The sequence below is a fragment of the Bombyx mandarina genome, chromosome 08, assembly GCF_030267445.1.
Source record: "Bombyx mandarina strain Sakado chromosome 08, ASM3026744v2".
Taxonomy (NCBI): Eukaryota; Metazoa; Arthropoda; class Insecta; order Lepidoptera; family Bombycidae; genus Bombyx; species Bombyx mandarina.
This window is the reverse complement of record NC_143215.1, coordinates 6,277,419-6,304,469: the sequence shown is the minus strand read 5'-3', so window position 1 is coordinate 6,304,469 and position 27,051 is coordinate 6,277,419. Positions and strand designations below refer to the sequence as shown.

The 27,051-nt window shown below is 34.7% G+C and overlaps 5 protein-coding genes across 8 annotated transcripts in view; 3 read left to right on the top strand and 2 right to left on the bottom strand.

Moving 5' to 3' along the window:
- The first annotated feature begins 2,370 nt into the window (after positions 1-2,370).
- Pnpo (pyridoxine 5'-phosphate oxidase) lies at positions 2,371-5,149 on the top strand. Of its 2 annotated transcripts, none has more exons than XM_089729091.1 (5): positions 2,371-3,577; positions 3,648-3,804; positions 4,103-4,202; positions 4,529-4,788; positions 4,861-5,149. In XM_089729091.1, exons 1-5 carry the CDS (start codon positions 3,487-3,489, stop codon positions 5,024-5,026), a joined length of 774 nt encoding a protein of 257 aa, XP_089585217.1. In that variant the 5' UTR covers positions 2,371-3,486; the 3' UTR covers positions 5,027-5,149. The 2 variants fall into 2 exon arrangements, with proteins under 2 accessions (XP_089585217.1, XP_089585218.1); XM_089729092.1 differs by having other exon boundaries at positions 3,223-3,362.
- On the bottom strand, positions 5,140-7,095 carry LOC149502509 (histidine protein methyltransferase 1 homolog). Its single transcript, XM_089729090.1, has 4 exons — positions 6,892-7,095; positions 6,539-6,769; positions 6,081-6,247; positions 5,140-5,913 (listed from the first exon to the last, which is right to left on the bottom strand). Exons 1-4 carry the CDS (start codon positions 6,944-6,946, stop codon positions 5,521-5,523), a joined length of 846 nt encoding a protein of 281 aa, XP_089585216.1. The 5' UTR covers positions 6,947-7,095; the 3' UTR covers positions 5,140-5,520.
- A 4,521-nt stretch (positions 7,096-11,616) lies between these two features.
- REG (proteasome regulator gamma) lies at positions 11,617-17,085 on the top strand. Of its 2 annotated transcripts, XM_089729089.1 has the most exons (6): positions 11,651-12,012; positions 12,180-12,216; positions 12,327-12,464; positions 14,502-14,723; positions 15,155-15,370; positions 16,059-17,085. In XM_089729089.1, the coding sequence occupies exons 2-6, from the start codon at positions 12,208-12,210 to the stop codon at positions 16,200-16,202; spliced, it is 729 nt and encodes a 242-aa protein (XP_089585215.1). In that variant the 5' UTR covers positions 11,651-12,012; positions 12,180-12,207; the 3' UTR covers positions 16,203-17,085. The 2 variants fall into 2 exon arrangements, with proteins under 2 accessions (XP_089585214.1, XP_089585215.1); XM_089729088.1 differs by lacking the exon at positions 12,180-12,216 and having other exon boundaries at positions 11,617-12,012.
- Positions 17,086-19,509: 2,424 nt separating this feature from the next.
- LOC149502507 (uncharacterized) lies at positions 19,510-22,162 on the top strand. Its single transcript, XM_089729087.1, has 4 exons — positions 19,510-20,351; positions 20,857-21,106; positions 21,690-21,836; positions 22,023-22,162. Exons 1-4 carry the CDS (start codon positions 19,815-19,817, stop codon positions 22,082-22,084), a joined length of 996 nt encoding a protein of 331 aa, XP_089585213.1. The 5' UTR covers positions 19,510-19,814; the 3' UTR covers positions 22,085-22,162.
- A 92-nt stretch (positions 22,163-22,254) lies between these two features.
- The window catches only part of LOC149502506 (uncharacterized), a 42,784-nt gene continuing 37,987 nt past the window's right edge, over positions 22,255-27,051 (bottom strand). Inside the window, exons 20-21 of one of the 2 annotated variants that reach the window (XM_089729085.1) lie at positions 23,282-23,491; positions 22,255-22,687 (exon numbers count right to left, since the gene is read on the bottom strand). In XM_089729085.1, coding sequence (XP_089585211.1) covers positions 22,508-22,687; positions 23,282-23,491 — 390 coding nt within the window. In that variant the 3' untranslated portion in view covers positions 22,255-22,507. Of the gene's footprint in view, positions 22,688-23,281; positions 23,508-27,051 lie in introns of those variants that run through there. The other variant, XM_089729086.1, reaches the window with a different exon arrangement.

The window sequence follows — 27,051 nt, the reverse complement described above, 5'->3', positions numbered from 1 at the left end:
CGGCGTATACCGCACTTGTATACAACAAGTATAAATCGCCCATTTAATTACTTTGCATTAATTACCTAGTGCAATGTTTTTCTTTTTATAATCCTGTAATCGATTAATTAAATCGATCACACCGTTATACCGACAAAAACTAACTTTCTCATTTTTCTCCGGTCCCAGAAAGAGGATTGAGGTGATTATTTATATTCTTATATAAAAAAATATGACAAATTTTTTCTATACTAATATTATAAAGAGGAAAGATTTGTTTGTTTGTTTGTTTCGAATAGGCTCCGAAACTACTGGACCGATTTGAAAAATTCTTTTTCCATTAGAAGCCGACATTGTCCCTGATGAACATAGGCTACTTTTTTAAATTTCTTTTTAATTTTTTTTTTTTGCTTTCATGTGTGTTTTAATGTTTCCGAAGCGAAGCGAGGGCGGGTCGCTAGTAGACTATATTCCAAGTTATTACATTTTTGGCCCACGATTTTCCGTCTCCTTTCTCATTTCGTCCCAATTAACCGCAATTATCGGGTAAATAGGGATTACACCTATTTTTGCTTTTTTTGCTTAAACTGGAATGCTAGTTGCGTAGTTTTAAATTGGACAACAAAGATGCCCCCAAGACTCAATCATTTTGATCCTGATATAGCATTAAATACATCAACAACTACCTTAAAATTGGTCATAAAGTTGGAATTTGTCCCTAATCGCCCCATTTTACCGGTATACTACCATAGATTATACACTTAAACTGTTTACCATAGATTAGTAGTAGTTTTATTTTCCAATTGGAAAGGCAAAGGTATCATACCATATAGCCTAATCTTTTATATATTTCTTTATATGAAAAATGATTTTATGAAATGAAATGAAATCATGTGAAATGAGCTGAAATGATATGGGATGAAATTATGGAGGGTAGAGGTAAGGAGCACCATCTTGTATAGGGGACAAGTTGAAAAAGTGTCCATCTGTAAACAGCAAATTATAGTTCGAAAACTCACCGAATTAGCGCTACTGTAGCAAGGGGAAATAGTATGAATATAGAAGTTTTAAACTGAGTGTAGTGTGCTGGATTGCAGTGAAGGCTATGTTCCGATTTACACTGCGAGCACTCTTCAGTGCTCTCACTGCTATTCGTTACCTACGATTTATTATAACATCAACAAAAAATCTAGGTTAATAATTGTAATAATTTAATCTTGGGGTAAAATAGATATTCCTTCTATTAAGTCAAAACTAGAGCTGTTGCCAGGTCTTCGTTCAGTTGAAGCGAAGCTGGTATTTGTAAATTTTTTTTCGTTATCATCTTGGCCATCATCATCATCACTGTTTTCATCACCCGAGTCGCCATCATCGTGATGAGTCGACATAGGGCTCATCGGTGTAGTTTACAACTCAGTCGGTTCGATCTTCTTTTTTGTCTATAATTAATTATTTTTTGAAGATATTCGATTCGTAATAATCGAATGTTACTTTTTTCAATTACCCTGATTTTTTCTTACCCGGAGTCCCAAACACGGCGAGCAAGCCAGAGCCTTTAGCTTCGTTAATAATGCACCTAACAGTACTCACTGATGTTTTTGTTGCTTCCGAAGTCTGTTTTACTTTTTCCATATCATTCTTCCCCTGTTTTATAATGAAGCAATATACGTCGTACACAATTTTTCTACCCTTTCTTTTGAATACTACACCAGTTTGTCGCGGCATAGTGTATTTTTTATAAAAAATCAACTCACACTAAACACTCAACAAATAGCAATGGCAATAAAGTCAACAAGCAATTATAAAAAATAACATAACGATTCATAACGATAGACATTTCACTGTACGCAAGCGTACTTTTGGGAGCAAGCGGAACGAGGGTGCGGTGCGGGGCGCAAGGTTCGACTGATCTACCAATAACGCGCTCGATACGATTTCCCCTGCCGTCGCGCCTCACCCTCACCACCAAAGTGATCTAAAATTCGGTTCTGCACAGTCAAGGTCATTTGCTCAAGATGTTTGCCGGTTACTATACCAGAAGTGTAACAGGTTATGGTGCTTAAGTGTAACAGCTAGTGTAACGGCTTATGGACACTTTTTAATATACTGAGATGGTTCTCCTTACGTATAACCTCCAAAGATGAAATATAATCTCAGTAAAATGGTGGTCATTTATGTAGGTACTGAGACTTTTTCAGTGGACTTTTTGGAGGATACCGGAAAGTTACGTCCAGCGGCTTTCATTTTCCCACATTTGTGCACTTTCACAGATATTAAACAGTTAATAAACCACAGTTATTACCCATTTAAACCTGAAGGAACACTAAATAGACAAAGTAAAACAATTCACGCAGCTTTGCTCTTCGCGTTCCCGCCAAAAAGGCGCAGTTAGTGATGTGCTAAGTTGGTATTTTTTTATGTTTGTTAAAGGTATTGACTCGAATATGCCACAGCCACAGCATAATTTTTACCCGTGTTGTCTAGAGAATCAGACTTATAGTCGGATTTTTTATTAGACGAAGTCAACTGACGTTTACTGTGTTGTCAGGTTTTGATGAAATAAAAATAGTGTTGTGACAAATTGAATGATTGAAAAAACTCCTGAATTAATGAAATTGCCTCGATTGTCTAGTGAATAGTTGGTGTGCCGAATTGCCGATATCGGGTACGGGGTTTGAATTTTAGGCGTGCTTTGTACATACCAATGAGTTTTCGACGAAATATTATGTTCCTATAGTATCTACCTGTACTGAATACCGAGTGTTTTAAACATTAAGAAAAACATTGCGAGGAAGCTTGTAAGACTGTCCTATTTCCAATACATCATATAGTTGAAATTATAGATGTATAAAATATAACAATTATAGGTATGTAATGAAAATAAAAAAAACTAATTGTAGTTACATACTACTAGTAACATATATTGGAGCACTTTAATACAATTTTATTGTAAAATATAAATAATATTCTTTTATAGTTTGACATTAATGATTAACTCTTCACACTCATTGTTCATTCATGTGATTGAACGAGAACTGAACGCATCACTATTACTTTAAATATAGCAACATTATTTCACAAAGTGACATTAGCTACTGTCAGCTGGCTTCGTCTAATTAAAAATCCGACTATAATTATGTACAGTATCTATCGAACATAAACTATATGATCATTCCACACTAAATACACAACGTTAATAAAAATTAAAAAAATTTAAACCTATATCACATATAAATAAATATATAAATAATCTAAATGACAAATAGGAAAAAAACATTTTTACAAACAATTGTAATAAAAAACTAATTATACAAACAAAACTGATATAAATACTAGGTTTAAAAAGACCAAACTACCTGATTCCGTACAAGTCACGACGTTAGGTACGGTACAATATAAAATCATAATAATTTATTAGAATTTCACTTTACGTTAATTAAACAAGTTACATAATTTTATTGCTAACCTAATAATAATTAACCTTCAACGGTAACTAGATTTCAATAAATGCTGAATAACTGTGTTGTTTTGATCAGAAAATCAGTTTTACTAAGCCCTAACTTGAAATACATCCGCAACATGAGTATTGATATTGGTGGTAAGTTTTTGAATAGGAATGCTCTCTGTATTTGTATTAGAATGTTTTCTTTGTTCTGTTGTTTTTACAGGTATGAGAATTAAGTATAAGGAAAAAGATGAAACCTTTTTAGAGAAACACCTTGTATCTACAGAACCTTTTGGACAATTCAAATCTTGGTTTGAAGAAGCTTGTGCTAGGAAAGAAATTCTGGAGCCCAATGCAATGTGTCTAGCTACAGTTTCACAGTAAGTGAATAAGTAATAATAATTATTATCCAGAATACACACAGGCTCAAAATACAGAGTATTTTCAGATGGTACATACTCCAAATACTTATCTACCTAGAGTGAATTTACGTTACAATAATGGTTTTTTTTTTAATAATTGCTGATATTCAGGTATTTATAATTTGGCAGTTATAATTTGATGATCTAAGATTGCAAATCTTGGTTATTCTGGTTGAAAAACTAAGTTAAAAATGATATAAATATTCCTTACCTTCTTTCATTCATAGCAATGTCATAGTTTAATGTTTTGTTTTAGGGAAGGTTTTCCATCAGCTCGGTTTGTTTTGTGCAAGGGTTATGGTAAAGAAGGATTCAAATTTTACACAAACTATGGAAGTAAAAAGGCTAAAGATATAGTAAGTCATTTTAGCATTTGACATGTTTTACATTGATAAAGCAGTAAATTATCCAGTTAGATTCATCTAAAATTAGATAAAAATGCATAAAAAATAAAAAATAGTCATACGAGACTGAAGAAAAGATGTAGTAAAAGCTTTAAAAAGTTTAACAAATTCATAAAATTTTAATAAACATTAGCTGAATTGAAATTTGGAAAAATCACACTATATTCCATGTTCTTAAATATCTTTCCGGAAATTTAAAAACTAGTGACAACATATTCACAAAACAGTTACTAATGTATTTACAATACAATGCTACTAATGTATTTTTTGTAATAAAGGAAGGGAATCCTAACGTTGCTGCCACATTTTATTGGGAAATACTGAATAGATCAGTGAGAATTGAGGGCAGAGTAGAAAAACTTTCAGAAGATGACTCTACAAAATATTTTCATACACGACCAGTAGTCAGCCAGATTGCTGCGTGTGCAAGCTACCAAAGTACTCCAATAGAGTCCAGAGATGTTCTATGTGAAAGAGAAAAACTTCTTGAACAGCAATATATGATACCTGGTAAAGAAGTTCCGAAACCAAGCTACTGGTACTTTAATTTTAATATAATCATTAACAACTACATAGCTTGGAACAATTAAAAATAATTTAAACTTTTCAGGGGAGGATATCTTTTAATTCCAAGGTCTGTCGAATTCTGGCAAGGTCAGAGGGACCGGCTTCATGATCGCATCAAATTCAGAAGACCCAATAAAGGAGAAGTGTCTGATGAAAGATTATTACATGAAGGTGAAGATGGGTGGGTTTTTGAGCGACTTTCACCATAGACTCTGAAACATAAGTGGAACATATTTTGAAAACCAAGATGACTGATGTGTTTCTTAAAATGGTTAGAATGGTTAAAATGGTTAGATAATAAGATGGGTAATAAATAAATATATTTCATTCAAGATTTATTTTAATCCAATTATAAATGAATTAATATAGTATGGTCTCTGTGGAACGTAAGAATAATTATATGCTATATTACTGGTGGTAGCTTGTGAATTCACTCGAGTTTGTACCTTCTGTTGTGCAGCAGAAATGTTTTTGAATCGAATCAAAATATGATTCGGTTGGGGCAGATATCCTACTGTAAAAACTAAGACTTAAAACTCATGTCTCAAGATTGGTGGCATTTACATTGTTGTCTATTGGCTCTGGTGACTACTTAACACAAGGTGGGGAGTCAGCTCACCCACTTATTATAGAAAAAAAAAAGCCTATTTCTGAATGTATGTTACTATCCAAAGATAAAAATAATCAACCTTTATTTATGTATTTACTTTGTTATTTTCAAAATTTGTCTTAATATTGGAGTTTCTGTTTTCCAACATACATTTGATTTTAATGATCCATATTTTTCTAGTGTCTTTTCAAATTGTTTTGTGCCACCACCAACACCAAAATAAACAGATTTTGCAGCTAAAAACACACTACCATCATTATTCAATCTGTTTTTAAATAGTGTGATAATTTTAACATAATTGGACTCATTATAAATTGTCTCAGATGAAAGAATTATATCAAATTGTTCATTGTTTGGTAGAAAATTATTGAAATGAGTCCAATCTCCAGAGTAAAATTTACATCTTTTTATCTCTTTTTCTCTGAATTTTTCTTCTATATTTACTAATACATTGGGAATAGTAACATTCTCCAAGACTTCCTTATTCTGAAAGAAAAATATATATAATAAATTGTAAAAATCACTAATAATTCATGACATTTTTATAACATTTATTTAATTTAATTTTATTTTACATTTGTCAAATCACTTTATTAAACACATTCTAATAATTATTACATAAAAGATCAGTTTTTACATGTGGTACTACTTACATAATCTTGAAATGTAACATTAGCTCCATTTTGGAGTGCATATATTCCTAATATTCCTGCTCCACATCCCAGGTCTAAAACATTTTTATCCTGAAATTCTATTATATCCTTGTTATTCATCAGGTATTGTAACAAATCGTAAGTGCATTCCCATATTTTTAGTCCTCCTGACAAGTGCAGAGAAGAGAAATTAAAAAAAAAACCATTTTTAAAAAAACGAAGCTGTGAAATTTTTTCTATACCTAAATGAGCTTGTAAACCAAACAAAAATAGTCAAGGCTAATTTAAAATCTATCATTATTAAATCACTTCAATTTTTTTAAGCAGTAGTCAGCGGCTCGTCATTGCTCTGGTATTGCTTGTATTATGTATACATGGGCGATGATAACCAAGCAACATCAGGTAAACCTTATGCTTGTTTAACAAGCTATAAAAGCAAAAAAAAAACACTTTCGTACCTTCGTATTTTCCTGTGACTAGATCGCTATGTTCTTTTTCAGCTGTATTCAAAACATTTTGTAATTCTTTATTTTTTAGTTCTTCAATAATTTTAGTTGGCATAATATGTCTTATTACCGTTTCACGGCATGGCAGTGAGGCAAGGTAAAGTAAATTTATTTCATCTACTTCTTTTATTTGTTTATCCGGTTTAACCTCTTCACTGGCTAGCCAGCTAATTTCTTCATCGTCTAGAAAAAACTTAGGAACTTATACTAAGTTTTATTAAAATAAAATCGGGACACAATAAAACAATTGTTTAAAGCGAATGGATTGACGCGCAATTTTCACTCAAACTTAAAACCTAACTAACCTTTGTGTTCTACTTCAGACTCCGCTCCAGAAAAATTGAATCTAAAATCAGTCATTTATGAAGAAATATTAATTTAATCGAACATACATGCATAGGTACATACAAAAATTGTATTTTTGTTCAATTGCAATTTGCTTGCAATGCAATATTTATTATTAGTACCGGTAAAATGGGGCGATTAGGGATTGAGAGGCGAATCGGGAAAAAACCGGGAAAATCTTTCGACGCTCAATATTAGTTTTATATTCGTTGCAAAATCTTCCATTTTTTTTAGTTTAATAGTAGAATGTTGAAAGTTCACAAAACAAGTCTGAATATGCATGATAATATCTGCTAACTTATAAAAAATCGCGTTTCAAATTAACTTCCTGTGGTGGTAATTATTTTAGTGCTAGAAACTTTGCTCTCTTTTATTTATTTGATAATAATAGAAGACGACTGTGATTTGTAAACGTTATTTAGTGTTTGAACCATCATATATATTAAAGGTAAGTCTCAGTTGTTATTGGTTTTAATGTATTTGATAAAATAAAAACACATGTAAAAATCTGTTGTTTTGGGGGATATTAGGGACGTCTTAGGTAAAAATAACAACGAAAAAGGGGTCAATTGGGATGAGAATACGTGAAATAGAAACGACCTAAGTATAAATAGGTACCGGTTTGTAGGGTTGTCTATGTAGTTATAACAATATTTTTTACATTTGTTGATAAAAATCTAGTTTATTCATGATGTGTTTGTCTAGAACTTTTATTTAAAATTATCAATGTGTTATTTTATTGTTTGGTAAATATTTATATTATCAGTTACGTATTGTTTTCTATTTTTAGATATGCCTCGCGTTTACGTATCAAAGAGTGCAAAGCCTTAAAAGAGATATGATCCCTTAATATTAAAAACAGCAATAGAAGCCTAGGAAATTGGGAATAAGTCTTTAGTTGAAATAGCTAAGCAATTTAATATAAGTAAGTCGATTTTGCACAGACATGTAACAAGAACAATGAAATCTCGAGGTGGACAAAAATGTCTAAGTAATATATAATAAAATATTTAATATTTGTTCAGAGTGGGGATATTCATCTGATTAATCCATGGAATAACCGACACACCTAATCTCTTAACCCAGATAAAAATATCAGCCCCTAAGTACTTACCAAGAACGAAGAAATATAAACCGTTTATAAGAAAGCTCACTCGTTCGAATTTAGGTGCTTACTCTCTCATATACAAAATCCTTTGGGACTACAATAATGTCCACGGTAGCGTGGTCTCCGTCAATGTTCATTCGGAGTTGTCCGATTGCGCTGAACTAATTTTAAGTGATGAAATAGATGTTTTTTTTAATTGTCTCACAACTTACTGGACAAATCTGTCGTGGATCATTTCCCAAGTAAATATAAATTAATTATAAATAAATAAAATAAATAAATTAAAACCAAGTAGTGCCAACCCTAGCAAATTTCTCATTTCGTCCCAATTAACCGCAATTTCCGGGTAAATAGGGATTACACCTATTTTTGCTTTTTCTGCTTAAACTGGAATGCTAGTTGCATAGTTTTAAATTGGATAACATTTTGATCCTGATATAGCATTATATACATCAACAACTACCTTAAAATTGGTCATAAAGTTGGAAGTTGTCCCTAATCGCCCCATTTTACGGTAGTCGTTTTATTTTTCCAAATGGAAAGGCAAAGGTATCGCACCATACAACCTAATCTTTTACATATATATTTTTTATGAAATATGATATTATGAAATGAAATGAAGCTTATTAATTTGATATGAAACATGGCATGGCAGGAAATTAATTGAAATGAGATGAGATGATATGATATGGGATATTTTTATGAAAAATGATAATATGGAGTGAAATGAAATGAAGAATTTGAGACGTTAATCAACTGGGATGAAATTAAATGAAATGAGATGACATGATATGGGATGAAATATAATCTCAGTAAAATGGTGGTAATACTGAGATTTTTTCAGTGGACTTTTTGGAGGATCCCGAGAAGTTACGTCCAACGGCTTTGTGTCATTTTCCAACATTTGTGCACTTTCTCAGATACTAAACAGTTAATAAACCACCGATATTACACATTTAAAACTGAAGAAACACTAAATAGACAAAATAAAACAAATCGCACAACTTGACACCTTGCGTTCCCGCCAAAAAGTCTCAATTGCATTTGAATCTATTTTTTTTTTTGTGACCTGGTAACATAGACCCTTAGGTCATATCTTATTTGGAATATTTGAATCTTATACCGGTCACTCACATGCGCGCCAATACGCAAACCCGCAAGTGTGGGACGACATTTGCAAATGATTATGCAAAGTTTTCGCTGCATTCGTGGTTTTCCAAGCTGTGTCGGTTTTTTAACAGACATCAAAGCGCGCGAACCGCGAACCTTCGCGTAGTTTCCCACACATTCGTTTGCCCAGTTGCGCCGACGATTGCGAAGGTAACGGACGTATCGCCATTTTCATAATTCGTGACGTCTACTGTGTAGCGTATCTTCATCAAAAGAAATCCCATAAAAACAGCATGGCTGTTAATGATGTCTGAGAAAGAATTCAAAACTCTTTTTCTCTTCAATGTTCTATTGACGAATTAAAAAGGAGGAGAAATTCGTGAGACATTCGTAAACAAGTGTAGGAGGGAGCGCAAACGGGTTCGCAAATTGAGTATGTGAACCTTTGAGCAGCCGCTAGGTTTGCGAATTAATGTTTGACGGCCCTTCACATGCGCGCAAACAGTGGCCGGCATTAAATATGATATCAATCATAGATAGGTAATAACACTTAATATTAGGGGTTGAAGTATGAAATTGCTGATTTGTAGGTACCTACTGAAAAATTGAAAATCATTTTATCACGTAGAAAATTGTCAAAATCACGAAAAAAGGTACCTAGTCCGTTGCAGCAAGATCTGACTGATTCATTTTTTTTTTTATTAATTTGGCGCAAATGAGTCAATATTGTTGATACCAGCCATGCCGCTAATTCCTGGATAGTTTGACTCGGATCGGCTTCCACTATCTCTTTCAATTCATTGTTATTCACATGTGTGGGCGGTTTTTCACATGGTTCGATCTTCAAATCAAAATTTCCATCACGAAAGCGTTTAAACCAAATCACAAGGTGCGTTCATTAGCAGTTCTCTCCCTTTGCTTTTGCGCAACATTGATATTGTGAGCTGTTCCTGCAGCGTTAGTTCCGCGTCCGGCGTCGCCGCGTCGGAACTCGTATTCAAAAATCACTCGAATTTTCAAAGTATCCATCTTTCTTGCCTAAGCTGAATAAAAAAACAACTGAAAGTTGATAATCAAATGTTGCTTATTATTTTTTAAAAGCAGAACCTGATAGGTACCACTTGAAAAAGATTTTACTTAAAAATCTCATGCCATGTTTCTAAGTCAATTCGAAGTACCGTACCTATTACAATAAATTGGCAATTTCATACTTTAACCCCTATTATTTAGTTAAGCACTCAATATATTAAGTGTATAATCTATGCACTCAACAAAAATGTTTATGGGCGTCGGCCACTAGATGGCTTCTCTTCGTTTAGTTTCTAGTTAGTCCTGTAGATGGCAGTAACATATTATCCATATGTTGTATTTAAAATGAAGGATTTTGTATATTTTTAAAAACAACTTATGTAACCAATTAACTGTATTTATTATCTATATGTAACCTAAAACAGTATGGCATAAACAATACAGTTTATATAAAGCATTTACACACGCTCCAATTTGGTTCGAACTTACCACCAATTTGTTTTGCTACTAAACCAAATCTGATCGTCTGTGGCGTGGTCCTGCGAACATATTTATTATTAGTTAAGTCTGCCTCAGACTGCTGGTTAACACTTCTGATATGGTTTGCTCCATTTGCGGCGGAGCGTGTGTTAATACTTTTATGAACAAGTATTACATCGTATGATATATCGGTGGAACCCTGCTACTACTCAATTAACTAAGATTGGTTAGAGTTAACTGTTTCCTCAATGTTAAAATTGTTGGTTAACTCCAACGCATGTCAACAATTGTTTATGGCGGTATTCAGGAAAATTAATGAACAAACTACTGTTACTGTTCTATTATAAATAGGTTACTTTTGTCGCACAAGACCCGATTCTGCAGACCGAATGGTAAATAGTCGACGTCGCCCTAAGCATGTCAATTCGGATCCTCCCGATCCACTAACAGTGATTTTAGAGACTTCAAGCACCGGTCACCGTTCTCGTCGAACCTGCAGCTTTTCCGGTCCAGTGGTAGATTCTGCGAAGCACTGCTCTTGTCAAGGCCAATGTTAGCAGCACTCCCGGTTTGAGCCCCGTGAGCTCACCTACACGTCAAGGAGAAGCTGAAATAGCCTCCCAAGGCTATAACTATAGGTAGAAAAAAAATCACTCTATAAATGTATGTTTAGTGAAAAAAAAAATTATTAACAAATATATTTTATGAACTGAATTCAATGTAATTAGTTATTGGTTAAGTACGTATTCGATTCGTATCGAATCGATATCGTAAAATTCGATACTTATTTGCGGGATTTAAAACGCAAATTCGTTCCTGTCGTAATTCCCAGTTAAATTTATACATAGACTACACAGGGTTAATTAATAAAGCTGAGAAAGCTAGAAACAAATAATATATCTCACAATTTTAATAATTTATTTACGTTACTACCTCTATATAATAGGTTTCATACTCTAGTGCATAACAAAACATTGTATCAGGACTTTTTTAAATAAGTAGGTAGATACCTATGAAATTAAAAAAAACTAATGCTATCGACCTATAAAATAAAAATGAATGCAGAAAGGAAAAAATAAGAAATGGAAAATAGAAATAAAAAACGTTAAACACATGCAGGATCTAGAAAGTAAACGTAAAATACATTAGTGTAAAATATGTTTTGAACTGTCAGTCTTTGAATATGAACGCACCTTAAGACTTACAAAAACCAAAATTCATACATTCATAATACACGAGTAATTGATAACTTTGCAAAAGTGCGGTTTTTGTTTAAAAACAGTAAAAAAGGGATTAATCTTTATTAAATCCCTATAAAGTAATTCATCTCATAATGACAGACGTTGCAAAAAAGGTAAATTAAATAAAATAGCTTTAACAATATCGCTTTGTTTGACACGAGTATCGTCTGTAGTCTGTTGATCAGTGCGTGCGACCATAATTTTAATTTACCGTTTGTTAATTGAAAAATCATTCACTTTACATTCTGAATATAACACTTCTGATCACTGAATTTTACAGAGGGAATAATCTGTTACAAGTCGTCATAATGGGAGCTGTAAGTTTCGAGCAAAATCAACATAACCTCAACACGCCATGGTGTTCTGCTGTATCGTCCAATGAATTTGATTATCAGGTGGCGACATAATTGGCTCGTGTGTATTTCAGGTCCAAGACTACAAAGATTCTTTGAAAGTAAAGGCGGAGCATTTGATAATTAAAGGTTTCCCAGAAAAGATAGTGAAATTAAATGAGTTACTAGAGACATCAAACTTTCAAAATCGGAATTTATCGGACGTACATCAGGTGAATATCGCGACATTTTTATTACTATTTCGTACAGAAGTTTCGTATTTAGAACTTTCTATTTCGCATAGTGTATTTCCAGAAGTTTCCTAAGGCTCAAAAGTCAAAATGATTTTCCTATTCTTTTTCCTAGAGTCGCCTTATCTAAAATCTTTTTAAAGGAATAAAATATGTGAATAAAATAAGTTACATTGTTATAAACTGTCTTTCAAACTCTTATAAGCTCTCCACTTAAACATATATACATAAAATGTTACATAAAATCTTAAATTTCCAATATAAATTCTCAAATTTTTTTGACTATTGGTCATAATATGTAAATTCGTATAACTTAATTAATATATAAACAATAAATTTTTAAACTTATATGATACGAATGAATTGTTTTAAAATACATTTTATAAAACTATTAATGCTAGCATTTTTATCTCTTCTGAGATTTCTCACAACATCAATATACATATGTGTAGCTAGTATCTTGTAATGCTTAACAGTAGGCAGTGGTGTGGCTCTACCCCTGGGATTACTGATGTCTATGAGTGGCAATAATCACTCATCATCATAAGTATATAAGGGTATAAGGCTGGATAACAGCTTATTCTCTTTTTGGGTTTAACATTCAGAATTATAAATGGCTTAAAATGGAATTATAAACATGTTTTTACTAAACAGGTCTTATCTTTCTGTCTTATTTATGCCTTATGCCAACTGCTGTTTTTATTCAAATACTTGAAAACAAGGCAAATGTTAAGCTTTAGATTTTTATTTGGAAAAAGCGTTTTGCACATTGCATTTTGGCAAATGTAATCGCTTTTACTCTTTTAATTGAGAATTTCCATGTTCAGTTGGAAATGGCTAGTCAAAATTCAGTTAACATTGATTATAATAAAGAGGGTGAAGATAATTTTTTTGTCACTGAAATAAATAAATGAAACAACAAATTCAAACTGTTTTATGAACTGGATGCTTTTCATAAGGTCAAAGAGTTATAAAGTGACTGTGTATCAATGCCCTGTTTTTTTCTTCTTACAAACTGTCACTAGATTCATCATCAAGGTCTCTCTCTAGTCACTCATTAGAAAATCAAATTTATTAACTCGTAGCAGTTTTTCCCTTTACAACATTCAAGAAACATTTCTGTCATGTACACCCAAATGTACTGTGCCCATTTTGGAGGTAATGTTGAAATGCCATTAAAAGTTAGTTGATTAATTCTGTGTGTATATAGTAATAATTATGTATAACAAATATTTGTCTACTTATTTAGAAATCAACTTAACAGTTAAATAATTTAATTAGTCTCACATCAACATGCATGATCAGTAAATCTTGATATAGATAGGCCAAAAGAATATGCTAGGATGTCTTTTGAGTGTGCACCACCACCCTGCCTATTTCTGTTGTGAAGCAGTAATGCGTTTTGTTTTGAAGGGTGGAGCAGCCATTGTACTGTTAAAATTGAGACCTTAGAACTATTGATTGAAGGTGGGCAATCACTTAACACTAGGTGGGCCCAAGCCCTTGAAAGTTTAACAAAAAAATAAATAATGGCCATTACTGATTTCAAATCTAGCATTATTGCATCACTTGAGAGTCCTGAATAGTTGGCAGCACTTTGCCTTTGCCTCATTATCTAGCATTGTTGATGTCCATGAGCTACAGTGACTACTTAACATCAGGTTAGCCATATGCTCATCTGCCACAATGGCAATAATAAAGTACTTTTACCTTTATCTATACTTCTATATCTATACTAATGTTATAAAGAGGAAAGATTTGTTTGTTTGTTTGTTTCGAATAGGCTCCGAAACTACTGGACCGATTTGAAAAATTCTTTTTCCATTAGAAGCCGACATTGTCCCTGATGAACATAGGCTACTTTTTTTATTTTATTTTTTATTTTTTGGTTTTATGTGTGTTTTAATGTTTCCGAAGCGAAGCGAGGGCGGGTCACTATTCTTAAATAGAATAACTTACAATATTCTGATGAAATCAAGTATTTTTACATTTTGAATGTTGGTAATGATTTAATTTCAGGATTTAAACATTCCAATACCAACACCGCCTGCAACGTCAAACAATGAGCCAAATGCTAAACGTCAAAGACTGGACTCATCTGAGTTATCCAGCAACTCAACCATAGAAGGAACTCGGGTTTATGTACTGCCGAATGGTTCAGTACCCTGCAACAAGCCACTCAGTGATCTTATACATCTTGTTAAGCCACACATTAGGGAACTTGTTGAAGATTCAAACTTAGTAAGTGTACTTTTTTGAGAGTTTTGAAAACAAGTACCAAATTCTTATGTATGAAGCTCTTAAAAATATAAGAATTTTGCATTCAGATACATATGAAGGCTAATAGAGTACTACTTTTATTCTATACCTATATTTATGTAACCCCTATAAATATAATATATAAACTTTCTTTTATAGTCCATAAAATAATAAATTTTATGTACATGAATTTTTTTCTATAATTTGTTAAGTGAGTAGTAATTTTGTGTCCATTTCATCTTATGTGTAATCTATATTATTTTATATTTTGGAATTAGCTTAACTTAATCAATTTTAGAAGGAATTAATTAAAACATATTTTTCTGAATACTATTTATTATATATATTATAAATTTATTAACCTCGAGTAACAAAAAAGGAAGAAATAACAAGTGTTTTTTAAATTGTTTCAGCTCAAAATGTGGATTTCATTTATGATTCCGAAAATTGAGGATGGGAACAATTTCGGTGTTTCAATACAAGAGGATACACTGGCAGAGATACAGTCAGTAGAATCAGAGGCAGCTGCTTTTTTTGATCAAATCTCACGATATTTCATATCCAGGGCTAAAATAGTATCCAAAGTTGCCAAATACCCCCACATTGATGACTACAGAAGAGCTGTTAGAGTGAGTAATTTAAATAAAATGTTAGGTTCGTGTTCTAAATGGCTTTACTCGTGTTTTTTTAAAGATGCTGACATATGCAGCATTTATCAAAAAGTATTATTAAGGAAGTCAGATAATTGACTCAATGTATTATTTTCTGTTGAATATCTGTTTGAGAACTTTTTTTTTATTGCTTTGATGGGTGGACGAGCTCACAGCCCACCTGGTGTTAAGTGGTTACTGGAGCCCATAGACATCTACAACGTAAATGCGCCACCCACCTTGAGATAGAAGTTCTAAGGTCTCAGTATGGTTACAACGGCTGCCCCAGCCTTCAAACCGAAACGCATTACTGCTTCATGGCAGAAATAGGCAGGGTGGTGGTACCTACCCGTGCGGACTTACGAGAGGTCCTACCACCATTAAGAACATTATTAGGGTGTTTAAATCTACACACTAATTAAATATCCAACTGCGCACATAGAAAGACAGTATATTGCTTTCAATTATTTGGTAAATGAGTACCCACTGCCTGCCTACATTAGCTCATAGACAGTTTTATGGCAGGGTACTGCCGAACTATAGCTATGAACTCTTTAACCCTTTTGATACAAATGGTATACTAAAACACTTGTTTTGTATCTGTATACAAGTATATGTACATTAAGTAACGTTTTTAGAAAATTGAGGTATAATATGTATATTCCAGGAATTGGATGAAAAAGAATATTTGTCACTCTGGTTGGTAATGTGCGAGATCCGCAATCGTTACTGCTCGCTCCACGACATTGTCATCAAAAACTTAGAGAAGATTAAAAAACCACGTTCATCGAATGCTGAGTCATTATATTAGGCCATAATCTCAATTAGTAACCATACACATGTTTGTAAGGATAATGTGAGAATTTGAATAACGCGGAAACATTTTTTTAACACTATGACAGGTAAAGGTTGAATGGCATTGTTACTGTAAATATTTTTAAATAATAAAATCCTCTCTTAGGGTTCATTTGTTATTATCATCATTAAACATTGACCAAAATAATCTTCATATTAACACAGATTTTATTGTTTCACTAAAACTGTTACTTTGTATTAGGATCCTCTATTCATTACATCAACAGTATTAATTAGAAATATATGTAATAAATAATTCTTATTTTTAAACTTAGTGTAGTAACATGATACATTTTCGGTTATTTCTACAACACAATTTAAATCTCAAATAATCTAATTTGAAATAATTTTCATTCGACCTTTATCTTCATACATACTGGATATTATATCAAAATAATCAATTCCCTCTTTGTAATATCATAGCAAAACTTATAACTTTTCAAGCTTAACAACGAACTGTCCATTGAAACAGTTATATTTCAAAATACAGTTTATTGCGTCTCTTATAATGTTAATCAAATATAGTAACTGGATGATTTATTGTGTCAATCGACTGAGCAAAATTAAATTGTTTCTATGCTATGGTAAAATCAAAGTTTGAAAATACTTGAGTGACTCCGCTCATTCATATTGATATTTTTTGTTACGCGCAAAACTGATTGATTAAATTGTTTTGAACCTCATTGTTATTTAATTCTTACGAACTAAATGTTTCCTAGTGAAATTTCAATAACATCCCGGAAAATTTACAAAACGTGATGTGATTGGCTCTTTGTCATTAAATAATTATTATTTAATGTATACCTACTGAATATCGATAAAATACATTTTTATGAAAATAACTTGTTTTAATTTCAAAAACATTTAAAAAATCCCAACTAAGGTCCAATGAGCCACTTTTTTATTGCTATGGTAAGGAGGCTAGCATACATCACACCCAATAGTAAGACACCATCGCTCATGGACATCAGTGTGCTTAGTGCGAGTTTTTTAACTTTCTCGATAGCGTAAAAGTTACCCAATTTTGTATGCAGTTGGAACAGCGCCCCTAGCGGCAAACCTAGGCAAATATCCCATTCCGTACAAATATGAACTAACTTTCACGCTATCGAGAGCGTTAAAAAACTCGCACTGAGCACACAGTAATCTCGGGCACAGTTAAGCCGCTGCCTACAATTTTTAGTAATACTTGATCTTATGCATTTATATGTTTTTATTTAATTCGATTTCATTATTCGATTTTTTTGTGGAATAACTACTTGCGGATTAGTTTTTAGATTTATAGAACTTAAAATGTTTATATAATTATGTAAAAATCTAATAATAGATTTAAAGCTCATTACTACACCAAATGTTAAACGCCGATTACTCGGGCCACAGGCTACAGTGGACGTATTTAAAAAAAAAATTTTTTTAGTAGAACCGGTTTGTTGTCGAAAAGTAAATGTCCCGTGTGGTAACGGATATGGAAGATATACACGAATATTCTTAAGTTTTGGATTTTCGTAAATTTTAATTGGTTGCTCACAAGAGCAAGCCAGGGAAAGCATATCAATAATAGATATACTTAAACCTATTTCTAACTGATATCTTTATATGAGAATCTTACTGCTACCCACTTGAGACAGTAATTAAGGTACTTATAAACAATTCCATATGTTATCTCTACCAGTATTGATTAATCCAATCATTATTGATCAATCAATTCAAGAAAAAAATATCCACTACCTACTAAAAAGTATCAAATAATATTATTATAAATATGTAGGTACATACTTGTGGTACTAAATGTACATCGTACAAATGTACATTTATCTATAGTAAATGATTCATAAGAAGTTTGTACGTGGAAGAATTAAATGAGGTTGATAAAAAATGTGTGGTTAATAAAATTGCACGAAAGTGTAGTTGCTGCGTAGTGTAGTGTGGTGATGTGCGTGTACAACACGGAACAAATCGCAACTGGTGGTTTGTGACGCGAGGTGGGACTATCTAATCATATAATCGATATGGTCGGCGTCACTTTCGTTCTTCATCTCGTGCCCCCAGACACTCAAAAATGCACTTCTGCGCATGTCAAGGTCAGAGCTCATAACATGTGCCGATGACTGTATCTAATTGTTTGATCTTTACGGGGTCTTTACGAAGGGTGGGGCAGCCGTTGTAACTACATAATATACCCAGATCTTAGAACTTATATCTCAAGGTGGGTGCCGCATTTCCGTCATAGATGTCTATGAGCTCCAGTAACCACTTAACACCAGGTGGGCTGTGGGCTCGTACACCCATCTAGGCAATAAAAAAAAAGAAAACATCTTACTGTTAACTGATAACTTTTGTGCTCAGCAATTATTCATTTCAGTCTCGACTCACCGCAGAATGTTGCACGAGCACATGCAAGGAAATTTAACAACGGGTACCGATGATCTATAGAAACTTGATCTTATAGAACTTGAACTAACAATCGTTTGTCAAATTTCGTCATGTCTCTGAACTTGTAACTGCACGCAAAACCTCAGTGTTTGTATTTTCTTAAAAATAGTCATTAGCTGTACATGTCAATGAATAGAAGAATGCAAAAACTTGAATATAAAATTAATAAAAAAGTAGGAAATTTTCAATTTTATTTATAAATGGCTATCCATCGTTCCTACCTTGGTAGTGGTGGTTAATTACTAATTTGTCACTATAATTTATAAATTCGTTCAGTATTCGTTGGTCCGCGAATGTTATGTGTATACGGGGCCAGATTTAAACTTAATGCCGCTCCTGGGCACCGGAAAAAAATCCGCCCCAATATTCCAAAAACATAAATAAATATTTGTTTTTTTTCTACCAATAATAAATTTTGCACTAAGGGTGACTCATAATCATATTACATAAAAAAAAGTTAATTAAATTTCTTTAATTCCAGAAAATAGAAAAATCCATTATAATTTTAAATGTCCAAGGAAATAAATTGATTAAATCATTTTGATTATAAATTTTTACCAAAAGTATCAATATTATAATTCACAAATAATGGGTGAATTGAATTTGTTGAATTATCAATTAGGTAAACAGAAAATTATTAATTAATAGAATTAATGAATTATATTGAGCAATCTTGATAAGACTAAAAAAAATTTTTTTACTTTCAAAATCTTGCCGCTCTGGGCACTTGCCCCGACTGCCCCTAGTGTAAATCCACCACTGCGTGTATATAATATATGTATGTATGTAGGTACATAAAATACCTGCCTGATGATTTGGCTTCACGCAATCGCATTAATTCCCATTACCAGTGGTTGTGAAGTTCGAATACGAACAGTCAGACATCACGTCTTATAAAAATTATTTGAGAGTTTTATCATTTGAATACGGAACCATTAAATCGATTGGAATAAAAGCTAACTCAATAATACTTTTTGAAAAAGTTATAATGTAATCCTGGCCATGTGAATGTCATTGCATTTTTTTAAAAGTTAGGCTGTCATTACTGCGCAGTTTAATTGGGTTTTCTTACAAAGTATTTTTCGAAAATTTTACAAAACCTTGTACTTATGATTTACTAACAATAATTGCAAATATGAACCGAGGTCATTTCGGGGATAGCGCTCGCAATAGATCAGATTGTGAATTGAAACGATACAACCATGTTTTTGACGAAGCTGGCGAAAATACTTATTACCATAGCGACTCCGATTCAGTTGCATCCAGAAAAAGCAAAACTAGGTACATTAACCCAGCCATTTACGTTGAAAAGATTGAAGCAACGCATTCAGCGACGTCACTGCAGACGGGTTCTTGTGTTGATGACGTCACTCCGCACCCACACAGCGATTACAGGAGTAATTCGACCCCATTCTTAAGTGGACGGGATTCGAGTGTATCTTCAACAAGTCTGAAAAGAAAATCTTGTACGTTACTGGGAGGTCACATTCAAGTTGACATAGATGAAGACACACCTCGTAACGATCGTACTTATCGTGAAGATGGACCAGACACTTTTCGACTATCCGTGGCATCTATTTCTACGACTACAACTGCAAAAGAAGAGCGAGAACGTAACGAGAAAAAGAAACAGGAAGCTTTTCGTCAGTGGTTGGCGCGCAAGGAGCAAGAAGTGAGGCTTGCGATTAATTCATTGTTCAACGGACAGAGTTCACTTTGAGAAGGCGGCACAACATGAGAACCCTCTTGTCGTGGCCACTGGAAACTACTACCCGATCCTGTAGACAGAATGGTAAACAGTCGACGTCGCCCAAAACACGTCATTACGGATCCTCCCGATCCATTAACGGTGCTTTTAGGTACCACAAGTACCGGTCACCGTCCCCGTCGAACCCGTCGCTTGCGACGAAGGGCTCGACGAGCAAATTAACCCATAGACACAACCCACTGAGTTTCTCGCCGGATCTTCTCAGTGGGTCGCGTTTCCGATCCGGTGGTAGATTCTGCGAAGCACTGCTCTTGCTAGGGCCAGTATTAGCATCACTCCAGTTTGAGCCCCGTGAGCTCACCTACTAGTTAAGGTTAAGCTGAAAATTAGCCTCTCAAGGCTATCAGCTTAGGTAGGAAAAAAGGACAGAGTTTAAAGTCTATCGTACCTTTTTTGATTCGTTTTTCAGAAGCGCGAAAAGGCGCGTTTGGAAAAACAAAAACAACACACTATCCCTGCAACCACACCCGAACAACGTGAGGCATCTTACCGAAAATGGTTGGAGCGCAAACGAATGCAAAACGAAAGGCGAAAAGCAGAGGAGATCATGCACCGCTACAGGGAACATGAGAATGTAGAACAAGAGAGACTTAAGCGTGAAAGGGAAAAGGAAGAAAAGTTAGCCGACTGGATCAAGAAAAAAGAAGAAGAAATGAAAGGCGAGCTAGCAATTTTATCAATTTTATCTGCACCCCTGCTATGCTATACTCCAAAAAAACCCTTTTTTAGAGTATAGCATTCATTTTATACTTTACCACTTCGATAAAGCGGCACGACACGAGAACCCTCTCATCGTGGCCGCCGGTAACTACATTTCCGATCCTGCGGACAGAATGGAAAGCAGTCGACGTCGCCCAAAACACGTCATTTCGGATCCTCCCGATCCACTAACGGGGCTTTTAGGTACCTCAAGCACCGGTCATCGTTCTCGTCGAGCCCGTCGCTTGCGACGAAGGGCTCGACTAGTAAATTAACCCAGACACAGCCCACTGAGTTTCACGCCGGATCTTCTCAATGGGTCGCGTTCCCGATCCGGCGGTAGATTCTGCGAAGCACGCCTCTTGCTAGAGTTCGCGTTAGCAACGTCGTCAGGTTTGAGCCCCGTGAGCTCACCTACTAGTTAAGGTTATGCTGAAATAGCCTCTTAAGGCTATCAGCTTAGGTAGGAAAATAACCCTTAAAAAAAAAAGAACAGAAATTCATTTTTATATATATAGAAGATATATATGTAATAATTAACAGTGATGAAGACTCGGGAGGAACGTAAAGCAGCACGTGCTGCTATTGAAGAGGAACGAAGGCGCGCAAAAGGCGAACGTGCCTATCGTGACTGGCTACGTACCAGCAAAAATAAACCTTTACCTGTACCACTTAATCAAGGAGAACTAAGTGAGTGTTTGTATAAAGTTTCATCCAATGAAAGATCAATGCACCTAGCTTAGACGCACTATCTTTTACTGTCTGAGAACATTTATCTTTAGACCAAGTCAAACGATAGTTTTAAAATAATTTGAAATTAGTTTATAATAGTTGAATTTATTAAACTTATTAATTATGAACGTTGCATGTTTTAAGGTATGCGTGGATCTGTATCACAGATGTACATAAACCCTGTGCCTTGGCAATCTACGACGTGATCATCCAAGAAGTTTTTTCTTCATTTGTAGATGGAATATTTTAGTTTAAAAAAAATTTCTAGATTATATTTATTTAGAACACATTTTGGAATTTTGTAAAACATTTCATGTAGTTACATAATGTTCAGAGTTTAAAATAAGTGTTGTTTGTTGTTCGAAAATAAAACACATTTGTCTGATATACTTAAACATTTATTAAAATTCAGGGTCCCTTCAAGTTCATTACATAACTATTATAGAAAATTTTAATTTAAACATTGCAGAAAGAAATAAGTGCACTTTAAAAAGCATTAAAAAGCATTCCTTAAATCAACGTGTACCGTTCTATTTACCTATACGATTTCTTGTTTTTAACTTTCTAACACTTGAGATCCAAACTATTTAACTACTCGGTAGGTACATTACTTTTCGTCGAGAGGCTGGTCAAAATACATCTTCTTCCTCTTTGAGCCGCAGTATGTCTGATTTGTTCATGAAGTAATAAGATGGCTGTCGACCCTTGAGATCCTTGAGGACGCGTTTTGCTCCAGCTTTTATTAGAACTCTACTTAGGGACTCGATCTTTTCTACTCCCATCGCGTAGTGTAAAGGAGTTCGTTCCAACTGAAAAGTACGTAAATAAAGCCTTTTTGAAGCGCGAATTTAGTCAATTTTGAACTGATGTGTTTATAGTTATGTAGGTACATCGATCTGTGGTAATAGATCGATGGTTATGTACACAAAATAATAACTAAAATCCCATATAGATTTACGCGTCAAAATGTACAAGATGAATTCCTTTTTGTTTAAACTGCGCTTTAAATATAAACCTATTTTGCATCGTTAAATTAGTTTCAATATAAAACAAGTAATATAGTAGCATATTTTTTGAAGGTGTTCTGTATATTTTATATTGATTTGCATTGTTATTAGAAAGGGGGGGGGGTACATACTTTACTGTAGAATCCTATCAGCCTGTCACAATAGGTAATCCTGGGGAAACTATGTATAGCAGCGATGCATGAGTCATTTAATTTCTTATTATTATATGATATAATGACGATTTGCCTAATAAAAAAATATATATTTAAAGATATAGGTAGTAAGTATGTAGATACTATCCTATCTATAATCTGAAGGGTATATATATATAATTGGAATAGAATTTCTGAATTGTGATTTTTTTAAATTAAATTAGTGATTGATTATAAAACTCACATTATCGCCAATACGTAACAACTCTGGGTAATTCTGAGCTAGTTGTTCAACTATGTCTTCATGTTGAGCTAGTACGGCGACGTGTAATGCGGTTCTACCGAATGAGTTCTGGCTCCGAGCTAAGTTCCTTCCGTCTCCAGTAGAAAGGATCCGTTGCATCGTGGTCATGTCCCCTCGCCTCACCGCACCGTGGAGGGACTCACGGGATTCCTTGGATAAATGAAAGCTACAATAAGCACAACTTTGTGTTTTGTGTATGTTTTTAAATTGTGATTTTAATAGGTAATTATTCTTGGGCATTTATCAGTTTATACTGTGGGATGCTTAACGACGGAGGGAAGATTTTCCACCGAGCAGTTGGTATTGCTCGGTTGAGAAGGCAATGAAGGCAATAAAAAAAATTTAAAAAAAGATCCGGCGAAAAACTCAGTGGGCTGTGTCTATGGGTTAATTCACTCGTCGAGCCCTTCGTTGCAAGCGGCGGGTTCGACGAGGACGGTGACGGGTCCTTGTGGTACCTAAAAGCACTTTTAATGGATCAGGAGGATCCGTAATTACATAGTATATCATTGATATACAAACTAAATAACGGGAAGAACGCGGAGCCTTGCGGGACTCCGGCAGTGAGATGACGGGGACGAAAGCGAGTTCCCTCTATTCGATATCGAAACAAACGGTTCCCAATGTTGTTCGGAACTTGTATATTTGCAAGCCTATCTTGAAAATGTCGTAAGCGAGATTCAGGCATTTGTCAAATATCTTGTGTTGTACAATGAGTACCGTCACATATACCACATAGCGATTTTGTTTTAATACTTTCTTTTACAAAGAAATTAATTAAATTAACAATTAAATTTAAATTAACAAGGCCGATTGACTACATTCAGAAAGTACATCGAGGAATTGAGCGGTACGTTAAATCAGCAACAAGTAAATGAATTGCAATTAAGAATCGGTAAGATCGAATTATTATTTGAACAATATGACGTAGTACAAACTAAAATAGAATGCCTCGCTGACGATTTCAGCTCGCAAAGCACAGAGAGAGAAGATTTCGAATCGATTTATTACAAATCCCTTTCACAGGCTCAGGAGATTCTTTCTCGTAATTCTAAATTGTTACGAACCGATGCGCATAGTTTTGAGAGTTGTTCTCATGTGAGCAATCATCGCCTGGTTAAATTACCTACCATTAACCTACCCAAATTTAATGGTTCATATAACAATTGGCTGGAATTCCATGACACCTTCAGTAGTCTTATACATTCGAACGAGGCGATAGGAGAAATTAATAAATTCCACTACCTCAGGGCCTCGCTAGAAGGCTCTGCTGCTGTACTACTTCAGGAGATTCAGTTCTCTGCCAGCAACTATTCTGTGGCGTGGAAGCTGTTATGTGAGAGGTACGATAATAAGCGCCTATTAATTCAAACACATGTTAATAATTTATTTAATATAGACGCAATAAAGAGTGAATCTTCGTTTAATTTAAGACGTTTCATAGATCAGCTGAATAAAAGCCTGAGAGCTTTAGAGTCGCTGGGCGAACCGACTGATCATTGGGACACTCTTCTCATCCACATGATGAGTCGTAAAATCGAACAGAAGACGCTGCGTGAATGGGAAGAGTGCAAAGGTCGTCTTGATAAAGAAAAGCCCATTTCTTTGTCCATAAAAAAAAAAAAAAAAAAAAAAAACATGTAGCGGACGGTTTCTTATTTAGATATTTATACTTTCTTTGGATTTGTTAGGAGGAAGATTTTTACAATAAAATAAAATAAAATTATGATGCAACTTTCATGGCTGACAGTTTATTCTTACTGACTTTAGAAACAAAATTTAAAAATTATAAAAATATTAATGACAGCTGTTGCTTTGCAACTAAACTTTTTACTGCGGTTCCAAACATGCCCCCGGATGTTGAAAGGTTTCCTTTCAACCCAAAACTAATCCGCAATCAGGGGACAAATCTTATTAAAAGACCTCTTGATGACTCCGCTTGAGGTACGAATGTCTGCGACCCGGTTGACTCCGTCGGACCCTGGATAGACAGCTACTATGCAGCCCAGTCTCTATTTAAGTGGCGGAAGATTGTCTTCCTTCACCACAACCAGGCTGTGAAGCTGCAGCGATTACTGATTGGTGCGCCATTTTGTTCTTTGCTGCAGCTCACTAATGTATTCCTTTGACCATCTGGCCCAAAAATGTTGTCGCATAAGTTCTAACCGCTGGAACCTGGTGAGATTGCTTAGCCGGTAGTCCTAGTACTCAGCAGCAGGCATTGCAGTAAAGGGCTGGCCAATGAGAAAATGCCCAGGAGTAAGCGGCATCATGTCATCGGGATCGCTTGATAGTGGAGTCAGCGGCCGAGAATTCAATATTGCTTCGATTTGCGTTAGGACAGTGATCAATTCCTCATAAGTTAAATTACAATTTCCCAATACTCTGTGCATATGGAATTTAATAGATTTAACCCCCGCCTCCCAAAGACCCCCAAAATGAGGAGAGTAAGGTGGACACAGGTGGAAGTTAATACCTTCTTCGATCAAAGCATCAGGCAAAGAATAGCAATTGGATTTTAAGAATGTACCGATTTATACGCACCGACGAATGACGTACCATTGTCCGAATATATATGAGTAGGCTTAACTCTCCGTGATACAAACCGGCGTAGCGCAGAGAGAAAACTATTGCTGGTTAAATCACCTACTAATTCTATATGGATCGCCTTTGTTTTGAAACACACAAAAATCGCGATGGAGACCTTAACGATTCTACAACCTTGACCAAGGCGGTTAACGGACGAGATGGGTCCAGCATAGTCGATGCCTACACACTCGAACGGGCGACCAGGAGTGAGGCGGTGCACAGGTAAATTTCCCTTAAGAGGAGAAACTGTTTATGCTCGCATGCGAGTACATCTTATACAATTATGGTAAGTGGCCTTGGCCAAATTGCGACCGCCAATAGGCCAGTAGACTTCTCTTATAGAAGCTAATAATAGTTGGGGTCCAGCGTGCATAAGCTTAATATGTTCAGCCTTGAATACGAGTTTTGTGAGAATGTGAGTGGACTGTAGGATTATAGGATATTTTTTCTCATACGAAAACTCCGACGCGTTTCCAAACCTGCCACCAACACGCATAATTTGAGCGTCATCAAGAAAGACATTGAACTTGTTGAAGGGACTTTTAGGAGATAACGAATGTTCCTGAGTTAGGAGCTTGTATTCGACGAACGACTCAGACTGAGCTTTCCTAGTAATCAAGTTCAAAGCTTTCTGTAACTCTTTAGAGCTTAAATGGCTGGTTTGTGGATATAGCTTTCTGCATAAATTTATGAATCTCAATGCATAGGCTACAGCACGTTTTAGTCGAGATAGGTTTGAGAATCGGCTGAAATCAATAAATGAATTATCACGTGGAACTGAAAGGTGCAACGAGACTTCAGGATGAACTTCATGGAGTTTGGACTCGCTGTACCGGACTGGATTGAAAGGCCACTGAGAGCCACAATTAAGAAAAAATGTTGTCGCAGAAGCTCTAACCGCTGGAACCTGGTGAGATGGCTTAGCCGGCAGTCCTTGTACTCAGCAGCAGGCATTGCAGTAAGGGGTTGGCCAATGAGAAAATGCCCATGAGTAAGCGGCATCATGTCATCGGGATCGCTTGATAGTGGAGTCAGCGGCCGAGAATTCAATATTGCTTCGATTTGTATTAGGACAGTGATCAATTCCTCATAAGCTAAGTTACAATTTCCCAATACTCTGT

Bases quoted from the DNA above. Each gene is read 5' to 3' on its own strand.
- Pnpo (XM_089729091.1), top strand. From the start codon at position 3,487: ATGCTGAATAACTGTGTTGTTTTGATCAGAAAATCAGTTTTACTAAGC. The intron at 3,805-4,102 runs GTAAGTGAATAA...GTTTTGTTTTAG, and splicing joins TGTCTAGCTACAGTTTCACA to GGAAGGTTTTCCATCAGCTC. The intron at 4,789-4,860 runs GTACTTTAATTT...TAAACTTTTCAG, and splicing joins GTTCCGAAACCAAGCTACTG to GGGAGGATATCTTTTAATTC.
- LOC149502509 (XM_089729090.1), bottom strand. From the start codon at position 6,946: ATGACTGATTTTAGATTCAATTTTTCTGGAGCGGAGTCTGAAGTAGAA. The intron at 6,770-6,891 runs GTTAGTTAGGTT...AGTTTTTTCTAG, and splicing joins GTCTGAAGTAGAACACAAAG to ACGATGAAGAAATTAGCTGG. The intron at 5,914-6,080 runs GTAAGTAGTACC...TTTTTCTTTCAG, and splicing joins ATGTTACATTTCAAGATTAT to AATAAGGAAGTCTTGGAGAA.
- REG (XM_089729088.1), top strand. From the start codon at position 11,992: ATGACAGACGTTGCAAAAAAG. The intron at 12,013-12,326 runs GTAAATTAAATA...TGTGTATTTCAG, and splicing joins TGACAGACGTTGCAAAAAAG to GTCCAAGACTACAAAGATTC. The intron at 14,724-15,154 runs GTAAGTGTACTT...AAATTGTTTCAG, and splicing joins TTGTTGAAGATTCAAACTTA to CTCAAAATGTGGATTTCATT.
- LOC149502507 (XM_089729087.1), top strand. From the start codon at position 19,815: ATGAACCGAGGTCATTTCGGGGATAGCGCTCGCAATAGATCAGATTGT. The intron at 20,352-20,856 runs GTGAGGCTTGCG...TTCGTTTTTCAG, and splicing joins TGGCGCGCAAGGAGCAAGAA to AAGCGCGAAAAGGCGCGTTT. The intron at 21,837-22,022 runs GTGAGTGTTTGT...GCATGTTTTAAG, and splicing joins ACTTAATCAAGGAGAACTAA to GTATGCGTGGATCTGTATCA.